The sequence below is a fragment of the Pseudorca crassidens genome, chromosome 7 (assembly GCF_039906515.1).
Source record: "Pseudorca crassidens isolate mPseCra1 chromosome 7, mPseCra1.hap1, whole genome shotgun sequence".
Lineage (NCBI taxonomy): Eukaryota > Metazoa > Chordata > Mammalia > Artiodactyla > Delphinidae > Pseudorca > Pseudorca crassidens.
This window is the reverse complement of record NC_090302.1, coordinates 99,913,262-99,936,643: the sequence shown is the minus strand read 5'-3', so window position 1 is coordinate 99,936,643 and position 23,382 is coordinate 99,913,262. Positions and strand designations below refer to the sequence as shown.

General features: G+C 46.4%; 2 protein-coding genes across 3 annotated transcripts in view; one reads left to right on the top strand and one right to left on the bottom strand.

The window, feature by feature from the left end:
- The window catches only part of XPO7 (exportin 7), an 86,119-nt gene extending 72,903 nt beyond the window's left edge, over positions 1-13,216 (bottom strand). For both annotated transcript variants that reach the window (XM_067745072.1, XM_067745073.1), the window contains exon 1: positions 13,095-13,216. In XM_067745072.1, the coding sequence (XP_067601173.1) occupies positions 13,095-13,112 (18 nt within the window). In that variant the 5' untranslated portion in view covers positions 13,113-13,216. The remainder of the gene's footprint in view (positions 1-13,094) is intronic.
- Positions 13,217-13,486: 270 nt separating this feature from the next.
- On the top strand, positions 13,487-22,525 carry DOK2 (docking protein 2). The gene is made up of 5 exons (XM_067745071.1): positions 13,487-18,609; positions 19,618-19,899; positions 20,132-20,210; positions 21,104-21,288; positions 21,798-22,525. Exons 1-5 carry the CDS (start codon positions 18,547-18,549, stop codon positions 22,425-22,427), a joined length of 1,239 nt encoding a protein of 412 aa, XP_067601172.1. The 5' UTR covers positions 13,487-18,546; the 3' UTR covers positions 22,428-22,525.
- The last annotated feature ends 857 nt before the right edge of the window (positions 22,526-23,382 follow it).

Sequence of the window (23,382 nt, the reverse complement as noted above, 5' to 3'; positions counted from 1 at the left end):
CCCACATGCCGCAGAGCGGCTGGGCCCGTGAGCCATGGCTGCTGGGCCTGCGCATCCGGAGCCTGTGCTCCGTAACAACGGGAGAGGCCACAACAGTGAGAGGCCCGCGTACTGCAAAAAAAACAACAACCCCCAAAACCAAAAAAACCAGTATACTTGGTGGAGACATGTTAACTGGCTTTAAAACGCTTTCTTAAATAAAATGTAATATTAAATAGGAAGCAAGCTACTATTGTACATCATTAAAATAGCTGTCTATTTAAACACAGGGGTCAGGGCAGTATTCCAATCTTAAACAAACCTGTACATGTGATTGGGGAACTCATGATTGATATAATCCTGAATCCTTGAATTACAGGAATTTTTCAAAACAGCACATCAACCATTAAACGACAGTAATGACGATAACATCATAAGGAGACATTTTAATAGTTTTCTAATACCTCAGAATGTCAGATACACCTATAATTGTAGCAGTAAAGTAGTACAGTATATCACATGCCAATTAATACTTTCTTGCCCTACAGAAAAGTGTCTTTGGTTCTCTAAGTCAATGGGTGTATCAAATACACAATATACAATGTGTATAAGCCGACTTTCCTTAAATTCTCCCATTTGTATGTTATTTCTTTATACTTGTGTATTACAGGTATCAAGAATGAACAGTCTGTTTGTATCAAGAATGAACAGCCTGTAATTTCTGAGCCACAGTGAGATTTAATATTCTGAGATATTAAGACAGCATCTCCTCTGGCCTATTGACTAGCAGTCTAACTATTGTTAAAAAATGTTTAAAAGCTTGCTAGTAAGAATGAAAGAAATGTAAGAAATAAAGGGATAAAGAGAAAAGAGAGTTTTTACTGGCCTAAATATTCAGAAGGAAGCTTCTCAACTCTCCTTATCTCTCTTCCCATGAGAAAACCCCAAACACCGTATGTACTCCTTTAGAAGACTCAACAAAAAAGTATAAGAAGCTCAAAACAGAATATTAAAGGAAGAAAGATAAAGGTAATCACAAATACTTAATCTTGGAACCCTGAACTCTGATTCAGAGAGGCAAGAATTTAGAGTTCCATATTTACCCTCTGATAAAAAAAGTAAAAAAGAGTTTTTGAGTAAATGTTTCCTAAGATGTTTTGGCATACACACCCCATACATGCCAGTTTTCTGATTTTCTGGAATTCTAAATAATTTTTCCCTTAACAGTTTTGTAAAGTATCTATTTGCCTTTAAGTTTACACTATTATATGATCTATGAAAAATGTTTTCCAATAACTCATCAAGTCACCAAATAAGGAAGATCAGGCAAGCTGTGAAATAGAAGATTTAGGAGAATCCTCTAATAGAAGAAATTACGAGTTTTTAAAAAAGAAGCCTTTTCTGAATACCCCTCAAACACTAGTTCCGATGGGAAATAAAGAAAAACTAATCTGGTTTTCCAAAAGATAAAAATGGGATGGGGAGACAAAACAGACCAAGGGCTATAGATTTACTTCAAGATCAAGCAGATTTAGTTTTAACTGCCTTAACAATAAAGAAACCTTTAAGACATATTGATGGCCAGAGTTGTCAACATTGTAAGGTTTACTCAAACTCCTTGGAATATGACCTCTTTTTCGCATTACATGCATGCCAATTTCACTGCTGATTGTCAAAAGCCTTTTACTCCTGCTGCTGGTAACATAATATGAGGCTGTTTCAGAAACCAAACTAGAATAAAACATCAGGGTTTCACTCAAGTTTTACAGTTGCTGTAAGACTTAATAAGAAATATGATAGGTGTATACTGTGAGCAGCTAACACTTTACATATTTACAATATCTAAAGGCTACTGAAATGGACTTTCACTATGAAAACATGAGTTCCAACCCAAGTGGACAACAAGTAAGTCAATGCCTACTGGACATCTCCACTCAAATGTTTACCAGCACCTCAAAATCTGTATATTCAAGACTGACCTTACTATCTTTTCAACATCCTGTTCATTCATTTGCTCTCAACTTTTCTGCCCAGAAATGTGGGAGCCTGCCTTCTCACTTTACACATTCAACTGTTAACCAAACCCCATAGTATAACCTCCTTAACATCAATCTCCTAATTCTCCATCCTTACAGCTAAATTATGTTAGTTCAAGTCCCAATTATTTCTTGCACAGACTACTGCTTCATCTCCTACTTTGTCTACATCCAATCAATCTTTTATACCATCACCCCAGTGATGTAATTATTCTGTCACTTCTACTTAAAAACCTTCAACTACACATCTACTGTACAAATTCCTTATTAAGATATAACAGGGTCTTCATGTTCTGCTCTCTTCTACCATTAGAGTCTCATTTCTTACCTTGCTCCACTTTATTCCCTATACAGCTGCAATATTTCATTGCTTTCACTTTCCTGGAATGTTCCATGAACATATATAGCTTTGCTTATGGTATTCTCTCTGCCTGGTATACGCTTACCAACTGGGAGAAAGAATACCATGTCTTTTTAGATCTGGCTTAGGCATTCACTACTTTAAGAAGCCTTTCCTGGGTCTCTAAAGGAGGACTAACATTTATGTCTCATTATGTTCTATGCATACATGTGTCACATCACCTATATCACGCCATAGTCCTTGTTGGTATACATTTCTAGTTATTCAGGTCCTTGAGCATTGATGCTGTACCTCACTCGTTACACATTTCCTTATATCTACATACAAGAACATCACTAGAATACCAACATGCTACTTTCTTACTGTTAGCTGGTGTATTTATTTTCTTACTTCAGCAAAACATTTCTAGGTTGTACCATATTGACATGACTGAACAGTCAACAAAAACTTATAAACACTTCTATTCATGTTAAGAACAAGATAATTCATCTACTATAATAATTACATCTTTTTTGCTAAAGAAGAGGGTGACTATATTTGATAATATATTTATTGACCCATCACTTCAGTATTCAGAATTGGTTATGCTTGCCTCCAAGAGTCGAACCACAAAAAACAGTTTTCACCGATGTGAAGGAAAGCCTTTAAATACAACCTTAAAATAGGCCATCTCAACCATTTTAATTTAGAATATTTCTGGGTTATTTTCAAAGCTAACGCTATAATTATGAGATACTTTAAGGTCAATAATATTTTAAAATTAGTTAGCTGAAGGGAACCAGAATTGCTACTATATCAAGACTTAGCACCTTGAATAAGTGATGTAATGGCTTAATACCTTCCTCAATATTCTCCCTCCATCTTATCTGTAAAATGGTTACAAATACACGGGGATTTTAGAAGGTTTGTTTTTGCAAAGTGCTTTGAGGGAGAATACATTTAGGGTACTTTTTAGAAGTCCCTAAAACACTACTTCCTATCAGTAGAATTCTGAATTTCTTTTATGATTTGACTGCTTCCTCTCACTCCCTTGGCTAAGAGAACAAACATATCATAGGTTCATAGCATAAACAGTAAGTAATCTTAAGTAAATTATTTAATATATCCATTTACATTCACATACCTGGGAGAATGAGGATTTAGCTTATTTTTACAGGCACACAGGAAAGCAATTCTATAACCTATGCTCCACCTCTGCGTCCAATCTCTGGTTTTGTGGCAAATTTTTATTATTCTAGAGTAGCACTGTCCAAAAGACATTTCCATGATAATGGAAAGATGTTATACCTGCATTGTGCAATATGGCAGTCACCATGTGACTACTGGGCACTTGAAATGTGAGTGAAGAACTTAATTTTTAATTTAAATTAAAATAGCAAAATGTGGCTACTGGTTACCATTTTGGACAGTGCAGTATAAATGCCACAGTCAACAAAATGGATGAAGTCTGATCTGGTTCCCGTCAAATTGGGCTTGGGTTAGAACCATACTGGGCTAGCCCTCTCCCCACTCAGAAGTCAGGCAATAGATTTGAGGGGACAACCCCCAGAGGTCTGCAAATTTTTTCTGTCGAAGGCCAGATAGTAAATATTTTAGGCTTTGTGGGCTAGTAGGCCAAACGGTCTCTGTTGCAACTATTCAACTCTGCCATTGTAACACAGAAGTAGCCATACACAATGAATGTGTAAAGGAGCTCGCATGGTTGTGTTCCATTACAACTATTATTTATGAATTAAAAAAATCAGAATTTCATGTAATTATCATGTGTTATGGAATATTATTCTCTTTTAGATTTTTTCAACCATTTAAAAATATAAAAACTGTTCTTAGTTTTTAGGCCATACAAAAACAGTTTGTAGGGCCAAACCACCAGCCTGGTTCGCGAACCTCTGAGATACAAGAAAGGTCAGTGAGCACAGGAAGAGACAGTCAACACTGTTAGTCATCAAGGAAATGCCAACTAAAACCACAGTAAGGTCTCCCACAAGAATGGCAATACCAAAGGCTGGTGAAGATATGGATTCCTTGTAACTATTCTACACTGCTGGTGAGAAAGTAAAACGGTACAATCACTTTGGAAAATTGACAGTTTCTTTAAAAAGTTAACCATACCATAGGACCCAGTCATCCTACTCCAAGTACTTAACTCAAGAGAAAAGAAAATGTGTGTCTACACAAAGACTTCCACATGAATACTCATAGTCCCTTTATTCACAGGGACTAAAAACTGAACACCAACCCCCCCCCCAGAGGTGAATGGATACATAAAGGGTGGTACTTCATACCATGGAATACTACTCAGCAATAAAAAGTAACCAACTACTAATACTATGCAACAACCTGAATGAATCTCCAAATCACTGCATTGAGCAAAACAAGTAAAAAACCAGAGTACATAGTAAGTACATTACATAAAATTCTAGGATATACAAACTAATTTACAATGACAAAAAGCAGATCAGGATTGTTGGGGGCTGAGGGTTCAGGGAGGGGTAGACTGCAGTTAGGAGGAAATGTTCTGTATTTTGATTGTGGTGAAACAGTCACAGGTATATATTTGTCAAATTGTACACTTTAAATGGATGCTGTTTACTGTACACATAAAGGTGATTTAAAGAAAGTCTTGATTCCACTGGCATCAGATTTACTCACAGCAATCTCTGTGAACTGATATATTCACTTTTGTAAGTGCTGTTTAAATTTGAGGAGATGGGTAAGGGAGGGATAGATAAGTTACTCTGAAGTCTCACACTATCACAGCGGATGGGATCTGCAGGGCACATTAATAGTAACCTATATCAAAGAGCTTTGAAGGGACAGGTTTTAGGAATTCTGTGAATTGAAATCTTTCCTGTTCACAACATTCTGATCTCCCTGTTTGGAACATGTATTTTAAATAAGACTAAAATGTAAGATTCCAAGAATTAGTAAATAATGCTTTATGTTAAAACAAGCTTTCATTTGTAACGCCTCTGAGATACTGTCCTTATTCAAAAACAACAACAACAAAACAAAACAACAACAACGAACCTGTTGCTCAGATTCAATTTGTTTAAAAACATTTGTTATATGCTTACGAAGGCCTGATGAAACTTGCTCAACTCTGGAATGACGTTATCAATTCAAAAATATTAAAAGGAAAGAAAACAAGGTCCCATTTTCTAGCAAGTTTTATTCATTCTTTTAAATTCTAGACTAGTTTTTGACAAGACCTTACAGCGACTTGTCAGATGGGTCAATGACAAGTTAATGATAAAAAAAAAATCACCCACTAACACAAAATAAATAATATTTTAAATAATTTATGGCTATACATTGGGCAAAACTGGGATGGAGTTTTATTTTTTTAACTGAGTACAGATATGTGAAATGCAAATATGGCTTCCCAGATTCTTTTCAGAGCAAACGGTGTTAGAGTCAACGGTTCCTAGAGTCAAATTAAATGTCATGCTTGACTTTAGACAATGTCCTTTTGGAAGAGAGAAATAAAATACCAAAATTCAGGAGTTAGTGGAGGTGACTCAGTTAAAAAAAAAAAAAGATTTGAAATGACTTGCCAAACTTAGGACACAAGCTTTCAAAACTCTGCAAACAATACTAAATACACTTGGAAAAAATCCTTTAAAAAACCCTGCTTTTCCCATTTCTGACCTTAAATACACCCCATTTAATCATAAACTTGACTGAAATTTTAGGGCATATGTCTAGCATAGCTCTCAATTCTTTCTGAGACTACACACTTCAAATACCATAATTTCTTATCATACAAAATAGAAACGAGATCAGCTTTTGTGACCAACACACATTCATACACTTAAAACTTCTAAAAGGCCATCAGAGCTGTAGGATCACAACTTCCTGATGTAGTACAAGGGATATTCTATTAATCTAATTGTTTTCCAAGGTATTTATAGGAAAGCATTTTGACTGCTTTTCACCTAACTAGTTTCTCTCTAAGAGAGGCTTAAACCCAGGGACTTTTTTTTTTTTTGTTTGTTTTTTTTTTTTTTTGTTTGTTTGTTTTTTTTGCGGTACGCGGGCCTCTCACTGTTGTGGCCTCTCCCGTTGTGGAGCACAGGCTCCGGATGCGCAGGCTCAGTGGCCATGGCTCACGGGCCCAGCCGCTCCACAGCATGTGGGATCTTCCCGGACAGGGGCACGAACCCATGTCCCCTGCATCGGCAGGCGGACTCTCAACCACTGCGCCACCAGGGAAGCCCCAAACCCAGGGACTTTTAAGTGAGAATCATTTTTCAGTCTACAAGCAACAACATCTGACTAATAATGTTAATTTCTTGGCCCACAAAAAATGTCCTTCACTACTTACTGTCCAACTAAGAGGGCTCTTTACTTATTATTTGGGGTATATCAGAGCTCAGTTTGTGAGATGTGCTACAGACTATTAGTACCCCCACCCCAAAAAAACACCACCTCTGAGAGTTAAGAAATTGGGAGGTGGGGTAGAGGAAGGCATATTTAAGATAGAAGAAATGGAAATAAATATTTTAGGAAATAAATTTTTTAGGAAGTAAATATTTTAAAAAATATTATAAAAAAATAAATATTTTAGGAAAATTTATGACAATGTACATATGAATTGAGAACATGTAGTTTACTTGGGAGAGAACGGTAAGGAATGACAACTGGAAATGCCAGCCACAATGCTGGAAGTATAAGAGACTTAAGAGATCACCTAATCCAGGTTCAAGGAGACTAAATGAATTGCCCAGTTAAATGGCATAATACAAATAAAGGGGCTTAGCATGGTGCTGGCACATAACAGATGTTCCATAAATGTTGCTGTCACCCTTTCATCTACCCCCAACCAAGGTCCCCCACCAGTAAGTTGTACAATAACCACCACCACAACTGTCACCTAAATCTTCCAACAGTTCTCTGGTCTTCTGGAGACACTAAGTCCTTTCATCAACCTATTTCAAGGAACATTCCATTACTATTATCTCTATGATACCTACCTTATAGACTGGCTGTGAGCATTAAATGAGATCATGTAAAATGGCAAGCAGCTAAAAGTCCAATAAATGCTAGCATGAAGTTTCCAATGCTGCCTTCTCTCAAACACATCTTTTCCATTTATGACGGTAGGAGCATGTGTGTATGTGTGTTTTCGTGTGCGTGCGCACAAACATGTATGAAGGAATGAAAAGCGAGGGATGCAAATATCAGCTATACTTAAGACCCAATTTTTGACAATTCCCCTCCTTTCCGCAAGATTTTGATATGACTCCTGGGTACCAATCTCATTCCATTGAGAATTCCCTGTCACAGTGAGTCACTATAAGTGTGGGGCGTGAACTCAGATGTACTGGACTGGAGGAAAAAGGTGATGGGAGCAAGAGTCCCTTCATTCAGAGACATGCTGACAAAAACCAATGTCTCACTGCAAATTCACAACTCAACCCAGGCTCGTTATCTCTCCAATTAACATGCAACGCCCCCGAAAATAGGGCATTACATCTTGTACTTTCTTGCATGTGTCTAAGAACAGGCCATCAGATGCTTAATAGTCATTAACTGTTTTTAATCATCCTCAAGAATTCCATATTTAAAAATTCAGCCTGCATGTAACTCTCCAGGAATACATAGTGAGACCGAGAACTAGCCTTTCACACAGGTCAAAAGAGAAAGACTTGTAAATCAGTTTCTCAATAAAATGTGGTAAGCATTTCATCTAAAAAGGAATGTATCTTTAAACTCGAGTTCTAAAGTTCATGAATGGCCTGAAACTGTAGGCAAATCTTTGTGTAGGTATACTTTCCCTCCTTAGAGAGCACACAGCTGCCATTACATTCTAAAAAAATAAAAAAACAAACCAACTCCCCCCACAGCTGAAGGACCACTGCTCTATACAGCTTCTCCCCTGGCTCTGAAGTTTAAGCTCTCATGGACAGGACTTCCTCAGCTGGACTCCTAAAAGCATACTTAAAAATTAAATGGCAGGATAGTACAATAGTTATCCTCAGGCAGAAGGATCTATGGGTAGTTGTTGAGCGGGGGGCACCAGAGGGACTTCTGAGGCATTGAAAATATTGTGGATTTCGGTGTTGGTTAGAAGAGTATTCATTTTGTTTTTTTTTTTTTGGCGGCACTGTGCGGTTTGTGGGATCTTAGTTCCCTGACCAGGGATCGAACCTGGTCCCTAGGCAGGAAAAGTGTGGAGTCTTAACCACTGGACCACCAGGAATTCCCAAGAGTGTTCACTTTGTGAAAATTCATCAAGCTGAACAGTTACGAGTTTTGCACCTGTCCGAAGGTATATTTCAATAAGAGGTTAAAAAAAAAAAACAGTAACAAAGATGGGTCACTTATACATAGCAGACATCATTACATAATGTAAAACAGAAGTTCTTAAAATTTATGTTCTAGGAAGGGTCCATGTGGTAAAGAGCTGAAACCCCCAGACAACAGCCAGTGAGGCGCTGTGGCCCCTAGCCCATCTGCCTGCAAGCAACTAACTGATGATGCCTGCCAGTGAGCATGTGGGTGAGCTTGGAAACAGGCTCTCCATCCTCAGTCAAGCCTTGAGAAGGACTGCAGGCCTGGCTCACTGCTTGAGGGCAAATCAAAGACCCTGAACTAGAACCATCTAGTTAAGCCACTCCCGGATTCCTGACTCAGAATACGTGTGAGATAATATATGTTTGGTGTTAAAAAAAAAAAAATGATGCAACATCTAAATACTATCTTCCTTAGTATACTAAAGTGAGCAAAGTGGCCTCAGTAGTTGTACCTACAGAGACATCAGCTTATCGGTTTAAACTGGCAACTTTCCCTTCTCGAAGGGCTGTGGTACAATATTGGTTTCAAAACCCAACTAAGAAAAAAGAAAATACAGCTGGTGGTTATGAATATCAATTTCTGGATCAAATGGAAGTTAATTTATCTGTAAGATACAGACCAGGGATCTTCTTAATGCTCCTTTCTCCTGGCTCCATCTAAATAGAGATTCCATTACAGTAATATATTTTGTTTTATTGCATAAGTGTTTGAATGATACTACATGCATATATACAACCCTTAATTTTTCTGAAGGTTTTTCTCACGAGAGGAAGTAAAACTAAATCAGAATTATCAAGTACATATAAATATGTTCTTTTAAAATACAGACATATTATTTATACAAATCCACAGAAGAGGTAGCTGGGGTGAGTGAGGGGACGTAGCTATTTCATATCATCCAACACAAACGTAGCATGCTTTGAAATCAATGTATTAAGTTCTTGTATCCATTTGCCTTCTGAAGCCTGCCCAACACAGCATTAGAATTTGACACTTCAGCAGTCTGGCTCCAGGATCTTTCTCAGCCTGGAATCCTTTGCAGTGCCCAGCACAGCAAAGGGCCTTGCACACATTAAACTTTATGGTATTAGCTTAACTGAAAGAAAGTTAGAAAAGTAACTGTTTTTTCTTTTTTTCCCATTAAAAATGTTCGAAAGTTGTACAGAATTCTCTTCTCAAAATGAACCACGGGTAGATCCTCTGATGTTTCCTTGCATAGTTTTAAAAGCTAAAAAGACAACTATCTTTTGCTCTAATCAGGCTAAACTTTTGCACTCTGTTAAATTTTAACCTGCCAGTTTAAATGATTCTTCTTGACTCTCTAGAGTTACACTGGTGGTCAATATTTAAACAAATATGACTATCTGAAAATCGTATTTTCTGTTACTACACAGTCATAATATAGAGCCCAGTAAATAATACTGTAAGACTGTGGGTAAGGCCCAGCATAACAACATAATAAATCCAATGAACTCCAGAGTTATCCTTCATTTAATATATTTACATATAATTATATGTTAAATATACTTAATATACAATTATTATATACGCTTTCCTTTTCCTCTCAAGAGCCTGAATACAGCTAGCACAATTAAAGCTAACATCTGATCCTTAATTTTTTCATTACCACTGTACACTAAGCCATCTTCATTTCCTTACAATAAGTAGTCAGCAAGTGGAAATACTGAATCCTCATTATCTAATCTAACTTTAGATATTAAAAAAAAAAGGAAGGAGGAGTGTTCATTTTATGAAGATAAACACAAATTAGTTTGATTTTTTTTTTTTTTTACAGTTAATCACTGCCTCTATGGTGGGTGTTAGAGTCATCTAAGACCAAGAATAAGAAACTCATCACAACAAGGAGATTCTTTCTTACAAGTCTCTCTTCTTAAGAGGCTTGACTATGACACCAACAGAGCTAAAAGACACAAATATTACAATTTTCCCATTACTACCATTTTGTGACTTCCATTAAACACTTATCAGAAGAGATGCTCAGGACTCCAGCCTGAGAATCATATGACACTTGCTTAGTGTCAATAGAAAAAAAACAAAACAAAAAAAACTGCTCACCCTGGTGGTTCAGACAAGCACTAGATACATAATAAGTCAACTATTTAGTATTACTATGAAACTTTCAAATAATCAGTCTTGGACCTTTGATAGGCTCCTTTTTAAACTTCATGTTCCAATAGTGTTTTCAGAAAAATATTCCCCCTCAATGCACTTCAGATTTGTCTTTAATCTTTTCATTTATTTACTCTTTCCACACAGGGGAGAATCTATCTTTTTCTTGGGAAGGTTTTCTGCTACAATAAGGTACCACGTTAAACTTTCCGAGTATCCAATACTAAAAGTAATCTAGTGGTCTAACAAAGAAAAGCAATATGCCCCATTCTATTTAAAGAGAAAAAGCTCTCGCAAACTTACCCTGTTGTTATAAAGACCGCTAATTTAGAGAGTAACATACTACAACTCTCCAAAGTCAAATAAAACAATGGACTGGCATAGTCCTCTTTGTTTTGAAAAATTAATAAATTCTTACTTTGGTAGATTTTTATTTGGGGATGGGTGGGGGAAAAAATCCCCTTACTAAAAATAAGGCAGACCCTCCTTTGAGACATAATTGCTATGAAAACTGCTTTGACCCATCTGGACTTTCCTCTAGTGAGGAATGACAACCTTTTTGTTCAAAAGGTAGGAGAGATCACATTAAGAGAAACTTCTTTGCAAGAGATAAAACAGATGTATATTCATAAAAGTACACGGACTTCCTCTGCCTTCCAAAGCATCATTCAGAAAGGCTATCTATTCAAACCATGTTCTGGAATGCTCACAGACACTACTTTTTTTCCCCCAATAGATAAGAGCACGGGACCCAAAGTCAAAAGCCTTTGATCCACTTTAGCCTTACCCTAAGCAAATCTCATATAAGTTCTGTGCTTTGGTTTGTTTCTTCAAAATGACAGAAGTAGTTCTTGCCTATCTACTCCTTTAGAATGGAAGAATTAAAAAAAAAACACATAAAAAATCCTTCACGCTTCTTAGAAATGGCTGCTATAAAACTCAAGGTGCTCACTATTATTATTACTATCACCTTGTACCAAGTTTTACTGCTACTTCTGAATTAGGCCACGATACTGGCTTTGAAACACAAATCCTGTGGTCTTCCATCTGTGATTACAATTTTTGATATAATTCTGTCCTGATAACTTGTACCTCACACTTCTAAGATTTACTCTACTGATCCCTGGCCTGAGAATTTATTTAGTCCCTTCTCTCCCAAAGAAATTGGTAGAAGTCACACTATCCACCTCCTTGTAGACATAATGTGAGGAATAAGATCATCCTCTTTACTCGAGGAATGATAACTATACAGTATGCAAAATAAGGCGACACTTGTTATCCTCTTTTCTACTTCCCACAATACAAAACCTCTGCTAGAAAATCCAAAGGTTTCTGACAACAGATTTGTAACAATAACTGTCATAAAAATATCAGATCTAAAGCACAGAGAGGAAAAACTTTATCGAGTTTGCAAGAAATAACCCTGAGTCCTACAGCTACTATTAGGTTCGGTATGGGTTGTCCCTTCCTAGGGCCTGTGCCGTGTCTTTGAAGAAAAGTGGCCTGAGCCCAAAGCACGCCTGGGGCAGCCCTGGAGCCCGATCAGGACCCTCCAGAGCAACGTCTGCACCCAACGTTGCATCTCTCGTTTCAGACACACCCCCTCCACCCCGTGTTTCAGAGGAGGTGTGGGCACTCAACTCCTTCACTGGGGATAGGGGCACCGGAGGGAGGGCGGGCCCAGGCCTGAGCACCCATTTTGGAGGACGGGGGAGCTCGGCCCTGCAGGCTGTGCGACCAGCAGTGGGGGAGTGTAGGACGCATCCGTGGGAGGGGGGAGGAGGCCGGAGGGGGGTCTCTTGTACTCGGGGGCGTGAGGAGGAAGGCGGCGGGAAAGACTCGGTAGAGCGAGGTTTGTCAGTGCGAGGTATTCTTTTTGTTATCTGTTTAGGGCTGGCGGGTGTGATGGGGAAGTTCCCCTCAGGACAGAGTCGGCAAGGGGTCTCCCTCCCCTCCCCGTCTTGGGGGGCACTGAGGACTTGCAAGAGGCCTCCCTCCAGTGGGAGGGCAGTCACTGATAAGCGATGTAGGCTGTGCCAGCTGGGGCGCCGATCCCTGAACCTCCAGCCCAGCGCGAGAGGCGTGGGACGGGGTGGGAGGGGATGGAGGAGGCCCCCGGCCCAGGAGGCGGGAAAGGCCCCAGAGCTCCGGGACGGGCGGCGGCTCCGGAGCCCCGAGTGGCGGCGGCGCGGGCCCGGTGAGCCCCAAGCCGGCCCGAGCCCCTTGGGCCGCGTGCGACCCCACTCCCCACTCTCCGCGGCCGCCCCCTCCCCCGCGGCTCCTCTCACCTGCACATGATCCGCCATTTTGCTCCATTCATGCTCCTCTCCGGCCCCCCTCCCCCCCAGCGCGCACCTCGGCCGGGCCGCCGCCGCCGCCGCCGTCGCCGCTGCGCCTGCGCGCTGGGGACTCGTCGCGCAGCGCTCGCGGCGTAGCACCGCCCGTCTGCGTAGGCCCGGGCGGCCGGGGCCGCGGTTGGAGAATGCGCAGCGCCGTTGGGACGGCGTAAAGGCGCGGCAACGTCAGCGGCCCGGAGACGCTGCGGGCGGGTGGAGGAAGGAGCGGACCGAGGGGCGCGAGGGGAGGGGGCCGGGGGAACAAAGCTTTGTTTACATGGATTTTAAAGGGGCCGTGCTCGCTCCGGCGGGCGGGCGAGAGCGGTAGCGGGAGTTGGCGCTGCCTTAGCTCATCGGCTTCGCGAGGGCTCCTCGAGGGGCCAGGACCTGTCCCCGCCCAGACCCCTGCACCTGGCGGATTCCTCTCTTCCCGAGTGTCCTCACGACGTGCCCCGGACGCTCCCTACCGCTCTGCGGCCGCGCCACTGCTGTAACACCACACCCCCAGGGGGGTCTTCCGGTGCGCCCACCGCCCAAAACCCCCGCTTGGGGCGCCGACATTATTCTTTACTTTACACTGCCGACGGTGGCCGAATTTGTTTGTGTCTTTCAGCTCCAGTGGACAGGAGCCACTGCTCTCTGATCCTGGGTTTTACCAGCAATCCAAATCTCCTTGTTTCCATTTCTATCCTTTTCTCCACGATGAACATTCATGGAAGTAGCCGCCAAAGAGTGGTGATGTTGGAAACGTGCAGAAGGCACGGTTCCGATCTTCCCCAATAGGTTGTTATCTTAACCAGCAGTCTAGGCTGCCTCCTGAGAGGGGTCAGAAGCTGGGGGAGGTGGTGGTGGGGAGTGATAAAGGAGTTTTAGGACCCCTGGCTCAGTCTGAGTGGGGAAGCCATCCCTCTGGGTCAGGTCAGATAAGGCTCTGCCTGCTGAGGCCAATTCCAGCCTTTCCCACTAGGAATGATCCGTGTCAGATAATGCCGGATCCCGTTTTCAATTGGATTCCACTCTGGCTTCCAATCATGGCCCCCAGATTAGATTTTAGCTGGATTCTGAGAGTATTGGTTGTCTGAAGTTTGTATTGACTAGGGGCCACCACGTGCGATGGAACTGATTATAGTAGTGAATGACACACACTTTCTGTTGTGGATCGAGAGGACTGGTACTTAGCATTCATTTCAAGCTTCGTCCTCCGAGTGTGTCTTCCTGATTTGCAGAGGTAGGACACCTAAAAACTACATTACCCAGACTTCCTTGCAGCTAGGGTTCTGTATGCAAGTTCGGCTCCGCCAATTAGATTCACTCAGAGAAGACTTTGGAGGCAGAGCGTTTGACTGTTGCTTTTGGCAGGTCTAGACTCTGAGATGTGGGATTTTTCTGTTTTTGTTTTTCAACAACGTTCCAATGTCCAATCCTTAGCTCCCTGAGGGTAGAGAGCAGGGGTGGTGGGTCAGGTGCTTCCTTGGTATCTTCTTGACGTGATGATTGCCGTGGCAGTCTTCGAATTCCCTACTTGCTTGATTGCGTAGAAATAGCAGCTCCCTGTGGGCCAGGCCCAAATCCACCCCCCACCAAAACCCTTCCCCACACCTGTTTCTCTCCCTCTATCTTCCCTTTCTCAGTAAATGATACCGTCATTCACCCAGTTGCTCAAACTAAAAACCCAGGAGTTGCCCTGATTACTTAGTGTTTCAACAGTCCCCCCATATCCATTGCAAATCCTGTTGAATCTATATCCGGTACATACCCAAATCTGGCCACTCTTCTTCATCACCACTGCTAGCACCCTGATCCAGGCCACCATCACATTTATCCTGGGCTCTGATAATACAGTCCTTTCTTTCCCTGCTTCCCTTCTTGCCCCATGATAATCCATTTTCCCTATAGCTGCAGAACATCCTTTTAAAATCATAAATCAGTTCACAGCCCTGCTTAAAAATCCTCAAGTGGCCTCCCATTACATTTAGAGTACATTCCAAATCTTTGCTATAGCCCAAGAGGCCATGTGATGGGACCCTCTCTCCGTGTCCCCTCTGGCTCACAATGCTCTGGTCATTCTGCCCTTCTTGCACTTCCTCACATCCAGCTGTACCTGCCTCTGGGCCTTTGCCCTTGAAGGAACTTCTGCCTGGAATGTTTTCCCCTCAGATCTTTAAGTGGCTGGTTCCCTCTTATCACTGATGTCTTAGTTCAGTTGTTATCTCCTCAGAGAAGCTTTTCTCACCGGCTCTATTGAAAGTTGTCCCCGACCCCTTCACTGTCATACTTACAGCATTGATCACTGTCTATACAAAACTATTTAGTTACATATTTATTCTTTTCATTGTCTGGGTCTTCAACTAGAAAAGAACCACGATGAAAACAGGGATTCTATATATGTCTTGTTTATGCTCTGTCTCTCCTACTTCTGCACAGAGTAGATGCTCAAAAAAACCACAAAAAACCAAAAAACCAAAAACTTTTGAGTTAATTAAATTCTTCCTATCTCAGTCTCATTCTAGGGTGTATTTGGGGTCTTATGAGAACATAAAGAGTTTGAAGTGTTATCACAATGTTAAGTAACATTATTATGTTAATAATGATATACGTAGTGGAGAAAAGGTGAGGACTGGGGATGAAACTCAAGAGACTGGTCCTTCCTCCCCACGGTCAGGAGCCACTGGGGTGGGAGGAGGCAGGGATGGAATCTTTCATGAACCCCGCTCACGTTTTTTCTGTGCTCAGTCCTCCATCCTTCTCAGGACCCCCCCAGCTCCTTGCCCATTCTATACCTTCTTTCCTGTTGTGTGTCCAGAGCTGCCCCTTGAGTAGCTGCACCTCCCCGTTCATCCTTGCGCGGGGGGGGGGTGTTGCCTAATCTCCAGACATGTCCAAGGAATCAGTCTCTTCTGCTCCTTCCTTTCTTGCCCCCAAAGACAAGCCCAGAAGCCCTTTTGTGTTAAAGATTTAGTTGCTAATCACTGGTGAGGATAGTAACAAAAAGTTGCCAAGTTCCTGCAGCTGTGATCTCTTGATCTGTATGGTTCCTAACTCCCGCTGAGAGAAACCTTTGTAAAGGAAAGCGTCCTGGTGGCGAATACTGAGGCACAAATGAGGTGCGTGTCCCTTTCTTTCCAATAAGAGCCATGAGGTGCCAAGGGGCACCCCACCCCCACCCAGACCTCAGTATAAACCACTGGGACCCTTTCCTCTTTGCTGCTTTCTCTCCTTATCATTGGTGCCTGGGTAACCTAAGGGCCTCTGGTTCTCTGCCCTTCTGCTGTGTCTTGGAGCTATCTCTTCTGGGTCCCTGCTCACAGGATTTGCCTGTGGCCAGACAGAAAGTTACTGGGGTTAGTACTTCCTCTGTGGGGTTCCCACAAGTCCTGCTAGGAAAAGTGGGTGTTGCTCTGAGTTCACTCCTGCTGCAGACAACAGCCACGGGAAGAGAAATTTTCTAGCTCCCACGGGCAAGGGATGGCATGCAGGGTGTCTGAAATTCCTGGGGCTCAGGCCTCCAGGTTTAAATAGTTTCCAAGTAATCTGGCAAGCTCGGGTGCCCCCCTGTGGCTCTGAGTGGAATGTGTCCAATCGACTTCGCGGGGAGGTGATCAGAGAACGTGGTGGGGGGAACATCCTCTGTTGTCTTGCTCCTCAAACTCAGGTCTGGTCCACCCACCAGCAGCATCAGCATCTCAGGTCTCACTCCACACCTACTGCATCAGAATCTGCACTCTTAACAAGATTTGCACATTGAAGTTTGAAAGGCACTGCTCTGGCAGCCCCCAGGATGGCCCTAAGAAAAAAAAAGAAAAGCTCTTCTTTTCTCACTCCATAAGGAGATGCTGAGTCCACCACACACCATGCAGCCCCCAGGTAATGTTGCCTCCCCTAAGGGACTAGAGAAATGGAATAGGCCACCCATTTCCATACTCCTAACCACTTCCCAAGGAGCTTTTCCTGCACCGACATCCTTGGTTCCCCCTTGGTCTGTGGATTCACCTGTTCAAATCCAGGCAGCTGGGCTGAGTGCCGTGAGCTTTACGTGACTCAGTCCTCTCCTCCCAGAACTCATAACATTTATCTTTTAGAGCTGTTTTGGTAAAGCACATGGCATGTACAGCAGAAGGTCTGAGCGGTGTACTGTTCTGCTCTCCTTCCTAAGGCAACCGAACCCCTGTGGTAGAGGAAATGGCTCAGTTACATAAGCACCCATTATGGGGTTGCCCCAAGAGTGCTGGTCTAGTTCTCTGGTTCCCCCAACATTTCTGCACCATGCCTCCTTCAGATTGCTTCTCTAAACCATCTGGATCTAAGTTAAATATTCTCTGGGGAGCTTAGATTTCCCCAAAGCAATGTATCTTCTTGCATGGAGTCTGGATCCCACTCAGGGGTCAGCAATAAAAAGACTGTTGAATTAAAGATCAGGTGCTCCGGTACTTCCTTCTCTGCTCCTGTGACCTCAGGAGGGTTGCAAACAGGTGTGTTCATACTTGCCCTTCCTTCTTTCAGGGTTAGATAGGGTGCCTGGAGACAGTGTGTGCCTGGAAACTTTGGTAACTGTGAAGCACTTTTGATCATTGTAAAGCTTTTTTTTAAAAAAATATAAGAATTGCTACTGTAACTTAAAAAGCTAACCTTCAGATGGAACTCCAGTGTCTTTATAAAGCTCTCAAAGGCTGGAAAGAAGGTGAACTCCGACAGTTGAGATGTGCTCAGGGAGCATAGCATGTTTCAGTGTGGGAATGTTCATGTTTCTAGAAGCTCAAGGAGGTGGTGTAAGTGTGTGTCATTGTGGGGGACAGGGAGTGCTCCCCACAGACTGAAACTGTTGCAGTGGAGTGTGTGAAAGTGGCGAGGCTCATGTGTCCAGTGTGTGTGAGTGTGGCTCAGCTCCTACTGAGTTGAGAGACCTGGGTTCTGGTTTGGTGGCCTTGAACCCATCCCTCAGACCTTCCTGAGCCTGTCTCCTCATTTTTAAATGACAGACTTGGGCTGATTGATTTCTAAGTTCTCTCCTAGCTCTGTCACGCTAATAAGCATCCAGCTTGAGCATGGGGGGCCTTTGGCTGCTGGTTTTACTGTCGAATTTCATTTCTGGGTCTCTGTACCTGAGTTGCTGCTCACCAAAGCGCTGGAGTTTGGCTTTTTGGAAATTCTCTCTTCCTCACTGAAAACGCAGGAGGCTTGAGCGTGAAACTCACTCATCAAAAAGAAAACACACACACACATACACACAGAGCAAGAAACCACAGGGCTTATCAGCCTGTCGTCATCGAGCAGACGAGAATAGTGCAGAACTCTAGGCAGAGAGGAAATGAACTTGAGAGAAGGGGGAACATAGAGCAGAGAGGAGAGAAAGAGGGCGGGAGTGGAAGCAGAGAGCTGAAGCTCAGGGGCCCAGGATGGTGGGAAGATGGAGGATGTGGCGGTGAAGCAGGGCTTCCTGTACCTTCAGCAGCAGCAGACTTTTGGGAAGGTAGGAAGAGCACGGCTGGGCTGGGGCTGAGCCGAGGGGCTGGGGGGCTGCTAGAGACTTCCCTGGGGAGGAGAAGAGGCCCCGGAATGTTCCCAAACCCTTATGGGATGGTGGAGACTGTGCCATCTACCACATTGGGCCCAGAGTACAAGCTTGGGAGGGCTCTTGCCTTAGCAGCTGTTGCCTCTGCGAGCTGGCTCCAAACTGTGCTCTTTGCTGACAGCCATTGCCCCGGGAGGAGGGGGAAAAAGAGGCTCTGACTCTGCTTTTCTTGCCTTTCTTGTTCTGTGGTGACGTCTTCTCACCGGGACACCCTGGGAGGGAATGGAAGGCACAGTGGAGGGGATACTTCAGGGTTGCCGTGGAGGTTCCTTCCTCCTCTCCTGCCCCAGTGGGGTACGTTTGGCTGCTACTGGACTTGAACTGGGGTCTCTGGGAGCCAGGGCCCCATTGTGCCCAAACTCCTTTTCCTTCTTTGGCCTCCTTGAATGAGGACGTCTTCCTTCCCTCAGCGGACACACCCCGGGGTTCCTCTCTCTGTCTCTTTCATGGCCTAACTTGTCAGAGGATGAGGCGGGAAGGTTCAGGAGGGTCAGCTGAGGTTCCAGGGGACAGGGCCTTCTATGGGGCCTCACAGAGAATGAGAAGCGTGCTCCCCAGTCTGGGCCCTTGGGCTGCCCTCCTCAGCCCTCTGGGCTCCGGGACTCGCAGGTTTTCTGCCTCTTGACTTGGATCCCCTGGGTTGGGCCTGCCCGGCCTCCCTGCAGTCGCCTCCATGGGGCTCACTCCTGTGCCTTTCTTGCCTTTGGCTTCCTCTCTGCTGTCATTGTAGGCCTCTTATTGGATTGCTTGGGGTGCATCTCCAATGCTTTCTAACTCCTAAGGCCTCTGTTAGGCTCTCTGCCTCCTTGGGTCTCCCCCGACCTTCACCTCTGTCTCCCCCGGGTCCTTCTCTCCCCGCTGGGCACCATCTCTCCATCTCCCCACCTGCTACGCATCTGGGGGCAGAAATGGCGCCGGTTCGGGGCGGCGCTGTACGGAGGGTCGGGCTGCGCCCTGGCCCGGCTGGAGCTCCAGGAGGGCCCGGAGAAGCCTCGCCGGGGAGAGGCCCCCCGGAAGATCATCCGCCTCAGTGACTGCCTGCGGGTGGCTGAGGCCGGAGGGGAGGTCAGCAGCCCCCGGGATACCAGCACCTTCTTCCTGGAGACTACGGAGCGCCTGTACGCGCTGGCGGCCCCCACTGCAGAGCGGGGTGACTGGATACAGGCCATCTGCCTCCTGGCCTTCCCCGTGAGTCACCCAGGGCTGTAGAAAGGGCACGGGGCACTGGATGCTTGCCATGGGCAGATGTCGTGAGAGCCAAGGTCAGGATGCTGGAGGTGGTTCCTTGGTGGGGGTGAGGGATCCCAGTTCAGAATAAAGACAGGGCAGTAGGCTGAGTGTGTTTTGAAAGAAAGCTTGCGGTGGCCAGTGGTGGGCTTGGGATTGGCGATGGTGGTGAGTCTTTGGCCTTCCCCGCCAGGGCCAGAGGAAGGAGCTGAAGGGGAAGGGCGGCCGGCCCCGCATGGAGGAGAATGAATTGTACAGCAGTGCGACCACAGGTGAGGGCCCTGCCTTTGCTCCCCGGGTGCTCTCTCCAGGGCGTGGTGGGGAGGAGGTGAGGGCTGGCCGGCTGCCGGCTCAGTCTTCCTGCCTTGTGGCTGCCCCCGGCCCCGGCCAGCCCCCTTATCAGTCTCTCCGAATCGCTGCTTCCGGCACAGCCCAAGGTCGTGGAGGCTGGCCTGCCTGAAATGTCAGCGCTGCACCCTTGGCCCACTCCCTCTTGTGCAGGCCCTGCTGGTGGGAAAGGGCCCGGCTGAGGGGTCCAGGTGAAGGTGGGGCTCTTGAACTCTCCCTTGTTGGCACCCGAGCGATTGTCTGTGAAAAGAATGGTTTTCTTTCTGTGGATTTGAGCTGTCCTGCGGCAAGGGAGCTTTTTGCTGACCAGGCAAGGCCCCTCCTGCTCTCTGTCTAGCCCTCGGGGTGGGCGCATGGGGAGAGCAGGTGGACGTGGGGGGGGACATCCAGGCTCCACCTCTCGGAGGGCACCTGATGGCATGGGCAGGGGCTGGGTAGGCTGAGAGCTGGGAGGGCAGGGTCAGCTGCATCTGCAGCTGCGACAGTCGGGACTGGGGAGGCAGCTGGCTTGGGGAGAGAGATGAGATGGAGATAAGGCTGTGGCTCTGGTGAGAGGGGCAGGAAGGATGTGGGTACGGGGTCGGGGTGCGTGTGGCTAGGGCATGATGCCTCCTGAGGGAGGGCTGGAGGTTCCTGGCATTTTAGGGAGTCTGACCTGGCGCAGGGCAGCTCAGCATTCAGGATGCAGGCTGCAGGGTCATGGGGCCGTGGGTAATACTTTTTCTGGAGACCCGGCATGCTATGTAAAGCAGGGCAGAGTCGAGACAGGTCGGCTGCTTCCCATGAACTGCCTCCTTGTCTACCCTCTTCTCCCCAGGGGCCCCCTGCAAGGAGTTTGCTGTGACTGTGAGACCCACAGAAGCCAGTGAGAGGTGCCGACTCTGGGGATCCTACACCCTCTGGGCCGGGGAGAGTGCCCTGGAGCTGTGGGGCGGCCCTCAGTTGGGCACCCAGCTGTATGAATGGCCCTACAGGTTCCTGCGGCGCTTTGGGCGGGACAAGGTGAGCGGGGGGGGGGGGGGGGGGGGGGGGGGCTGCCGCGGGCAGGTGAGAGGAAGGATGAGCGGTGAGAGAAAAGAGAGCGTCAGGGAGAGGGCGAAGGGGCCCTCAAAGGAAGAGAGAATGGAGGAGGAAGAAACGACGAGATAAAGGCTGGCAGAAGAGAAACAGCACAGCCCAGGGGCTGGAGGAGAGAACCACGGCAGGGAGAAATGGTGGTCGAGGTGGGGGAGAAGGAAAGGAGAGGAAGAGGTGGGGAGAGGTGGGAGGGTGGAGAGTGGCTGGCGTGGTGGAGGATGAACTCTACATCGAGCTTCATACTCGATGGATGGGAGGAAGAAGGAGAAAAGATGAGAGAGGGCTTCGCTTGTAAGCAAAAGCATGGCGGGAGGGAAGGGGAAGCAGCTTGGGGAGAGGCTGGGGGGACAGGCTTGTGGTTGGGAGCTGGGTCCGGGAGTGGCAAGCAGCCCCGCCCAGTGGCCTGCGAGTCATCGGCTTTCTTCTCCACCCAGGCAACCTTTTCCTTTGAGGCAGGCCGGCGCTGCCTCTCAGGGGAGGGCAACTTTGAGTTTGAAACCCGGCAAGGCAATGAGATCTTCCTGGCCTTGGAAGAGGCCATCGCTGCCCAGAAGAACGCCTCCCCTCCTGGGCCCCCGACCCAGCCAGTCCCCAACCCTGCGGCGCTGCCCCGGCCGGAGAGTCCCTACTCCCGACCCCACGACTCACTCCCACCACTATCGCCCACCACCGTCAGGGTTCCTGCCCCCCGGCTGCAGCGGGGCCCAGAGGGGGAGTACGCGGTGCCCTTCGATGCAGTGGTACAGAACCCGCGGAAGAGCTTGAGGGGCATCCTGGCCGTCCCTCCCCAGGCCCCGGCCGACCCTCTGTACGAGAGCATCGAGGAGCACCCGCCCTCCCGACACGACCACATATACGATGAGCCTGAGGGGGTGGCCGCCCTGTCCCTGTATGACAGCCCACAGGAGATCCGGGGTGAGGCCTGGAGGGGGCAAGCCGCAGCTGACAGGGACCCCAGCGGCCTCCAGCATGTCTACCCAGCGGGACAGGACTTTGCTGCCTCTGGCTGGCCACAGGGGACTGAGTATGACAATGTCATGGTACTTAAGAAAGGCCCAAAGTGATGGAGGGTGGAGGAGATGCGGACTCCGTCAGCTGCCAGGGCTGAAGTGGTCCTGTGCCTGCTGGGCCGGGCTTAGAGGCTGGTGAGAAGGCGGGGGGGGGGGGGGGGGGGGCGGGGGGGGCAGGCGGGCCTCCCTTCTAGCTTCTGCGGCGACTCCTCCTGGCCACCGCATCCCAGGAACCTCCCTCCGCTCCTTCCAGAACCCTAGTCTTGGCCGCCTTAGTCTGGCCTGAGGAGTTGTCCCTCCCAGGGCCAGCTGGGTGAGTCACCATCCCAAAGCAGGAAGAGTACCCTGAAGAGACCCACACTTCTCCTACCCCTTTTCCACTTCCTCTTCCCCCCGCCCCCCACCGGCCTAAATGGAACCTCCAGATTTAGGGCAGAGGACAAAAGGATGTCAGCAAGTGGCCCTGGCTCCTTGGCTCATGCAGGCCACCTGCCTGCTGGTGTCCCCTTCAGGGGACAGCCGTGGCTCCGGGCAGCCTGGAGGATGGCTGCAGCTTCCTGCAGGTTTTGGACTTCTCTGTGGCATAAACGTTTCTGAAATATTTCTGTGCGGCATGAGTGTATGAGGCGGGGATGGGACAGGCACAGCCCTGCTGGGGGTGAATGCTTCAACCAGCCACCACTGACACCTCCTCTCCCAGCAGCAAAGTCCTCTCTGGGCCTAAGCTCCATCCCAAGCGTCATCTACCCACAGAGGTAGAAGTCTGTGCGAGTCAGGGCGCCCCAGGAAAGATCTTCAAGCATCTCTAACCCTTTGCTGGGGTAGGGTCAACACCAGAAAAATAGCGGGGAAGCTGTGTGTGTGTGTGTGTGTGTGTGTGTGTGTGTGTGTGTGTGTGTGAGTAAACCTGGACTGGAAGATAGGCAAGAGTTGAGCCTCTTCAGCGTTAGAAATGGAACTACTCCCACTCAATCCCTTGCCTTCCTGAGACTTGCCCTCTTCGTCTGTA

Excerpts from the sequence above, each read along its gene's own strand:
- DOK2 (XM_067745071.1), top strand. The coding sequence starts at position 18,547 with ATGGAGGATGTGGCGGTGAAGCAGGGCTTCCTGTACCTTCAGCAGCAG. Across the intron at positions 19,900-20,131 it reads TCTGCCTCCTGGCCTTCCCC|GGCCAGAGGAAGGAGCTGAA; the intron begins GTGAGTCACCCA and ends CTTCCCCGCCAG. Across the intron at positions 20,211-21,103 it reads GTACAGCAGTGCGACCACAG|GGGCCCCCTGCAAGGAGTTT; the intron begins GTGAGGGCCCTG and ends TCTTCTCCCCAG.